At 41.6% G+C, this 7,229-nt stretch overlaps 1 protein-coding gene across 8 annotated transcripts in view; it reads left to right on the top strand.

Annotated features, from left to right (window-relative positions):
- The first annotated feature begins 3,199 nt into the window (after window positions 1-3,199).
- RNF17 (ring finger protein 17) overlaps window positions 3,200-7,229 on the top strand; it is a 49,515-nt gene continuing 45,485 nt past the window's right edge. For 5 of the 8 annotated variants that reach the window (XM_080589506.1, XM_080589502.1, XM_080589501.1 and 2 more), the window contains exons 1-5: window positions 3,200-3,358; window positions 3,581-3,668; window positions 4,363-4,450; window positions 4,998-5,056; window positions 6,071-6,126. In XM_080589506.1, the coding sequence (XP_080445632.1) occupies window positions 3,594-3,668; window positions 4,363-4,450; window positions 4,998-5,056; window positions 6,071-6,126 (278 nt within the window). In that variant the 5' untranslated portion in view covers window positions 3,200-3,358; window positions 3,581-3,593. Of the gene's footprint in view, window positions 3,359-3,580; window positions 3,669-4,362; window positions 4,451-4,470; window positions 5,057-6,070; window positions 6,127-7,229 lie in introns of those variants that run through there. The other 3 variants (XM_080589500.1, XM_080589504.1, XM_080589505.1) reach the window with 3 other exon arrangements.

Below are 7,229 nucleotides of genomic sequence, written 5' to 3'. Positions count from 1 at the left end.
GCTCACTCACACCTCCTTATTTATACTGCAAGGAAAACAGAACTAGGAATAAGAAAACTCACAGAATCACAGAATCGTCTAGGTTGGAAGAGACCTCCAAGATCATCTGGTCCAACCTCTGCCCTAACACTAACAAGTCCTCCACTAAACCACTAAACTCCACTAAGTTCACGTTTTCCTTGATGCCTCATAGAGGTGTTTGATAGATAGATCAGCATTATTTTATTTATTCTTAGCAATAAGATAGGTACAAAAATGGAGATCCATTTAAGTTGCAAAAGCAGCAGACTTGTATTTACTCAAAAATGCAGGAATTGCATATTATCATCTTTAAAACTGTCTTTCATTCAAGTTAGAGACTAGATGCAAAATGAATTGAATTAAGGTTGACCATGCTCTCTAAATCCTGACATATCCTGTCTTTCAGTCATACTTTAGGCAACAATTTTAGGCATCTTAGTTTCAGAGAATAGGGTGATGGGGCCCAGGTTACTGTTCTTGTTGACACCTTTCCCATATGGAGTTCCCACTTGCACTGAGAGTGGAGTGAGATAGGAGCCTTCTTGTAGGTTAGGACTTCCATGTCTTACAAGAGGACCTCACCTCTCAGGGGGGCTGGAGGCTCTCTCCACTGTGGATTTTTCTCTGGTCCAATCTTAAAGGCATTTGCCTGCAACATGGGATCTGAATTCAAGACTGGGGGGACTTTTTACTAAAATTTACTTAAAATTTCATCAATTTACTCTAAATAGTTCATCCTTCTTCAGCACTGCTCTTCTTTGTTTGTTCAAAAAACCTCTCAGACTCTTGATTTGCTGCCTTCTCTTCCTTCACTCACTCCCTTCATTGTTCTCCTCTCCTCTCCTCTCTCTCCTCATCAGTGGCTATCCCCAAAAGAGGGTGTTGGAGTCATTGTAAGTGGCAGCTGGTGGCCACAGAGGAGGCCTGAGCAAGGCACCTATGCGGACATCTGCCTGTATGCCTGGCCTTTTCACAGTATCACAGATTTCTAGGTTGGAAGAGACCTCAAGATCATTGAGTCCAACCTCCGACCTAACACTAAGTACTCCACTAAACCATATCACTAAGCTCTACATCTAAACGTCTTTTAAAGACCTCCAGGGATGGTGACTCCACCACCTCCCTGGGCAGCCCATTCCAATGCCTAACAACCCTTTCAGTAAAGAAGTTCTTCCTAATATCCAACCTAAACCTCCCCTGGCGCAACTTTAGCCCATTCCCCCTCGTCCTGTCACCAGGCACGTGGGAGAACAGACCAACCCCCACCTCTCTACAGCCTCCTTTAAGGTACCTATAGAGAGTGATGAGGTCTCCCCTGAGCCTCCTCTTCTCCAGGCTGAACAACCCCAGCTCCCTCAGCCGCTCCTCGTAAGACTTGTTCTCCAGACCCCTCACCAGCTTCGTTGCCCTTCTCTGGACTCTCTCGAGCACCTCCATGTCCTTCTTGTAGCGAGGGGCCCAAAAGTGAACACAGTACTCGAGGTGCGGCCTCACCAGAGCCGAGTACAGGGGGACAATCACCTCCTTAGACCTGCTGGCCACGCTGCTTCTTATGCAAGCCAGGATGCTGTTGGCAATTTGTTCAATGGTGTCATCTACCTCCCTGGGAAGCATCCTCACTGGGCAAAGGCCCTTTTCAAGTGAGCAGCACCATACTTTTCTTGACAGATCTGACAGTATCTGAGGGCCCATTTCTGCATCACAGCCTTTTAGATGTAATATAGGTGGGTTTGTTTTTGCAGTGATGCATCTTTATTTTTTATATTGCACTCTGCTGTTTACAAAGTGTAGAAAAATCTGGATGAAAAGGTGGTGGCTACCTAATCAGGGTCGAAATCATTAAAAGAGTCCACTTTTTGAGTCTAGGTGTAGAAGATGCCATCTCCGAGTTAGAGATGCAGGACTGGTTAATGCAAGGACAACTAGGTTCCCTGGCCAGCTGATCTGGGGGAGCACACAGAAAATCCCAGGGTAGAACAGCAAGGCAGCAGTTTGTGATGTTGCTGGAGCTGTCCGGAAAGGGAATGTATTTGGAAATCTGTATTCAAAATTGAAATATAAACTGGTTTTGGTGTCTTTGTAGCAGGTGATAAATGTTAGCCTCGTGTATGCACTGTCTGCAGTTCAAATTTACTATAAACTGCTGGATCAGTCACTACTTGGACGACCTAGACTTGAAGATCTTTTCACAAACTTCCCTCCCAGCCTCCTAGAAGCCTTCAGCCTTACTAAATCTACAAGAAGCAAATTTTCTGTAGGCCAAACCACACCAAAGAGATGCAGACTGGACACAAGGCACTGCTATAAAATTTTATAAGTCTCTAAGAGAATTTCATACAAAGTTGAGTTCAATCAGGGCCTGGTTAACAAAGAGGGCTTCTGGAGGAAAGTGCTGAATCAGCTTAAGGATCACTTCTAGAAATTTCTGTGCTTCACAACCAAGTCATGCCACAGAGCACATTCAAGAGTAACTAAAGCATTCAAGTATGCCTGATTTTATTTTACTAAAAGCAGGTGAGGAGCTAGATTGGCTAATTTTGAACTTTACTGATCCTTTCTTCATGTCTTTTTTTTTCATTGAATTATTCTCAATTGTAATTACTCTCAATCGTACTCTCAATTGCCTTTGCATGACGTTTTGAATTCTGCCTTATTATCTGAGTCAAAACCCCAACCTAACAAACACTTATTTAGCACTTTTAAGGTGAAGGCCTTAAGGTAGAACCTAGATTTACTGTGCAAATGGTGCAAAGATTTGAATAACCTAGGGCTTGTTAGGACACCTGCCCCTTTGAAAGCTGGCTTGGTTCATGATTTGGCAATGAAAGCATCTAAAAGATGTGAGAGAACATCAGTGTGTTAAACTGTATTTTACTATAGGTGAATTAAACAGAGAGATGGAATAAAGTAACCCCAAAGCATGAGCTAACAGCTTCTAGCCAAGGCGACGCCATTTTCAAAATCGGTCTCCGGTCCCGCAGCGCCTTTGGGACGCCATTTCGCCACAACCCCGCCGCCTCTCAGCACAAGAACATGGCGGCGGAGCCCGCCCGCCCGGGCCGCAGCAAGCACCGCCCTCCCCCTCCCGCCTCGCTGTGATTGGCTGCAAGGGGCAGGAGGACAGACGGGGCGCTCGCTGATTGGCGGGGAGGGGAGCTATCTTGGCGCGCGAAGGGGAGTGCGTGGCAGCGTTGCCTCGGCGCTGCGAAGGGTTGGTGGTCGGTGTCGGGCGGCCTCGGTGCGTCCCCGTTATAAAGCGGGTGGGGCCCTACGGTCAGCAGGGCAGGCAGTCGTGTCGGGGCTGTGTCAGCAAGAAGGGGTCGTGAAACCGGTACTGGTAAGGGTTGGGGTGTATCGAGTGGGGTATCTGGGCAGCACAAGGCAGGCAGACCAGCTTTCTCTTAAATTCAAGATTTCTAAAGGAAAATATATGTTAAAAGAATTCCGCATCACTATATTTTCCTTTCAATCCTTACAAAGGGATGTAATGTACCATATTTGCTTAAGTGAAGAAATGTACACGTTGAAGTAAGGTTGTCATTTCTTTTTTTCCTTCTAGCATCAGGGACACGATGAGTAGAAAGAAGGAGTCGGTGGATGGCAGTAGTGAAGAGCTTACGAGAAGAAAACTGAAAGCTATAAGGCATGTAAATACTAAGCTTAGTACAGTGACTTACATGTTTTTTTAAGTTTTGCCTGTGTAATTATTAGGAAGTAGTATTGAAGAAGGATAGAAGTAATGTTCGTATCGTGCAGTGTTGCAAGTAAGTATTTTTATAGACCACATATGAAGATGTGCAGTAACGGCGTGCATAAAGTTTTAGAATTTAAATGAAAGGTCGAATTCAGAATTTCAGAATTCTTAGAATTTTAGAATTAGTTTTAGAATTTGGTAAAGGTTTCAAGGAAAGACATTTCAAAAGCTTCTTGGGATGTTTCCAAATACTGCGTTATTAGGCTACCAATATCTTGAATTGATCTGGATATTTTACAAGTAAATAAGATAACATTGATACATTCAACATACTTCTAGTTAAATAACTGTATAAAACAACTGTGATTTAAATCTTTATATAGTCAGTCACTGGTGGTTGCTTAAAAACTTCAGTATCGCCTTTATAGGCAGTGAGTTCAGTATCATGGAGCTAATGAATTGCCTTCAGTTAGAAGAAAATAATTATTCTGTGCATGTGTTCTATGTCTCATTAACTGACCCTTTTTTCTGCATGATGTCATTTGGTAAAAAGCAGGTGAGCTAAATTTTAAGAGCTAGGAGTCAGAATTCATGTTTGGTTGATGTCCCTAAAGATTTTAAACCTTTGCTTTTATTTCTGAAGGCAGTGTCTTAAGACACTAGAAGAGGACTTAACAGAACAAAGTCACAGAAGAAGTGATTTGTGTCATACATTAAATGGTAGGGGTGTGAAAGGTAAGATTTTTGATTCTTGACTTCTATTGCTAGCAATTCCGTGTTGTGCAATATTCACTGTTTCAGGTGGTTTCCCAAAGACAACAAACAGGCTGCCAAATTTGATTAATCTCTTTTTGCTTGGTTGTCTGTAAGATCTGTAAAATTTTGAGTATCTAGGATGTATGGAGGCTTCATGAAAAGTGTTTTTTCCTGTAATACAGCTACAGACTTTGAATGTGTTTTCTTTGCCTTTTTGCCTTCCCTTTCACGTGGTTTTCTTGTCCCTCATGTAGTAGCAGTATAACATACATATCATGCAGATAATGCCCTAAATCATTAAAGGTAAGGTTTTTTTTGTAATTCTTCATAAACTTTCATATCTATGTATCTGGACTTAGAGCTTTTGAAGTATGTCATTGTAAAGGTCAGTGTTCAAATTACTGTTAATGTAATGTCTTTGTAGAAAACTATTGTAGTGATCATGTATTCCTGTTTGTGTCACTGGTTATAAGATACGTTCCAGTTCAAACACTCATAGTCAAGTATTATACCTGTTCTTTTGTAGAGATCAGTGATGGGGTGAAGAATGAAGAGACTGATTTTTCTGGTTCCTCTTCTACAGAAGTAGGTTGATGCAAAGCTTTCTGTTCTGAAATCACTGCAATGCTCTGAAATAGTGGTATTACAGGATCTTACACACTTCCATGAGAAGTGGCTGAAGTAAGCCTCGCTCCAGTCAGAGAAATGTGTGCCCTTTGTAGACTTGTGTCCTGCCAGCAAGTCTTTGCTAGCACTTCCAGCAGTGCAGTGTTGCTATGAAGTGCTCCCCTGTTGTCTAAAGTTTGGTTTTAGAAAAGTTGTTTTACAATTATTGTCCCATGCTGCCAGCTCCATTCTAGCTTCTCATCTGCACGTAAATGTGCAAAAAAGAACTGGTGCAAATGTTTTAAGTCTCCCCATCAGTTCCTGAATAAAGAGAAGATTTTTAAAAAAAAAAAAACTTCCCTCTGAACAGTACCATGCGCCTTACAAATGTTTCTCAGTTTTAACACTTAAAAAAAAAATGCTCTGCTTGTGAATCCTTTGTGTTAAAACATCCTAATGCCATTTTGGAAGAAACACATATTTTGGACAAACTAACTGTATTTTTTAGGTATTTTTAATGTAATCTGAAAGGTAGGGTGTGGCCATTCTGGTACTTCCATTGTGAAACTCAAATTTAGCTGTTACTGCGAAACACAACTTCAGTAGAGTTTAGTGACTTGGCTTAATTATTGTGAGGATTTATTTCAGTAAAATTAGTGAAAAATAAATGAAGTTCACTGTTGCAGTATACTGGAAGCACGTACTAGTTTTGCGTAAGAGTGGGGAAAAGTACTAAGCAAACAGGAAATTGCCATTCCATTTACTAGAAACACTACTGCAAGGATATATTGACCACAAACTTCAGCTTGGAATCTGTTTTCTTGCACAACTGGTTGCTCAATCAACAGCGCTTGCTTTGAAGCTTGGCTTCATTGGAATATGTGGGGTGGGAGGTGGTTTGCTGAAGGTGAGAAGAGGCTTGTAGGCTGTTTACAGTGGGAGTTCAATTTCACCCTGTATTTGAACTTGTTCTACTTTTCCCTCTGAGTTCAGACCAAAATGGATGTTAAACTTGGATTGAGTGGTAGCAGCTCAGAAGATATAGCAAGGTAAACCTTCAAAACCCAATTTCTTAATGTGGTTAGATGCCACACTGGGGTGGGAATTGACTGAGTAAGAAATTCTGAAAATATTTCTCCAGCTGATTTTTTTTTAATGTGACTTAAACTTTACTAATGTGTTCTCAGGATGGCTGCCTGGTGCAGCTGAAACCCAACTTAATTGAGGGCATCAGACAAGCACTGAGGGCCTCCTGTGTTTTTAACATCTAAATACAAGTAATATTTCATTAAAAGGGAGAAAGAGATTTGGTTTGACTTGAAATACTTGGAACTGAAGGTTTTAAATGCTGTTCATGGTAACTCTGATAAGGGGTCAGAGAATCACCCTGTTGCAGGAAGGACTGCCTCACTAAAGTGCATCTTCAGCCCCTGCTGGCACTATTGCACCTTCTGCTTAGGTATCCAATTACTAGAAGATTAGATGCTGGCAAAGTTCTTGGTATTGTCATACTTAAATTACATTTACTTAGCTATCTAGGCTATGTGAACTTGGAAGGAAGTCTTAAAGAGGGTGTGTTTCCCTAACTGCTGTTGCCATGGAGAGTCATCTTCATCTAAATAAGAATAGGCCCAGGTAATTTTTAGGGTTTAGTTAGATGAGTGTTAGGGATGTATGGGAATTAGCCTTTTGAGATAGGCGCAGGTAAGATCTGTCAAAACTTGACCAAAATAAGATAAAACCTGAGATTTTGTGTACGGGTGCAGCCTGTGCAGCAGGGTTTGCCAAGTCCTCTCACAGCCCATCGAACAGGAAATGGAGTGTAGAAGAAACAGCACTGCTTCCTCACTGCAGTTAGGTTGGCTTTTTTGGAGGCTGTTCTTGTGAGGGTCTTGACAGCTGTTTACCACTACGTATACTTGACAGGAGAGCTGGGTTGTGTGACCAGACAACAGAATTTAAGAGCCTTCTTCTATTGTTTAGGTATAATCTGCCTTGTATTAGTAGAACTTCAGCAGCCTAATACCTGATGGGATAGCTTAAAAAAAAAAAATACGGGCAACAAAAGCGTATCTTGGAATATTAATAGGCATGCATTTTAGTTTCATCAAGGGTGAAAATCACTACTGACTTGTAAGCTTTTGTTCATGCC

The sequence above is a fragment of the Anser brachyrhynchus genome (assembly GCF_964034855.1).
Source record: "Anser brachyrhynchus genome assembly, chromosome: 1".
NCBI classification, from domain to species: domain Eukaryota; kingdom Metazoa; phylum Chordata; class Aves; order Anseriformes; family Anatidae; genus Anser; species Anser brachyrhynchus.
The sequence above is the reverse complement of the archived record's forward strand: the minus strand, read 5'-3'. Positions and strand labels throughout refer to the sequence as shown.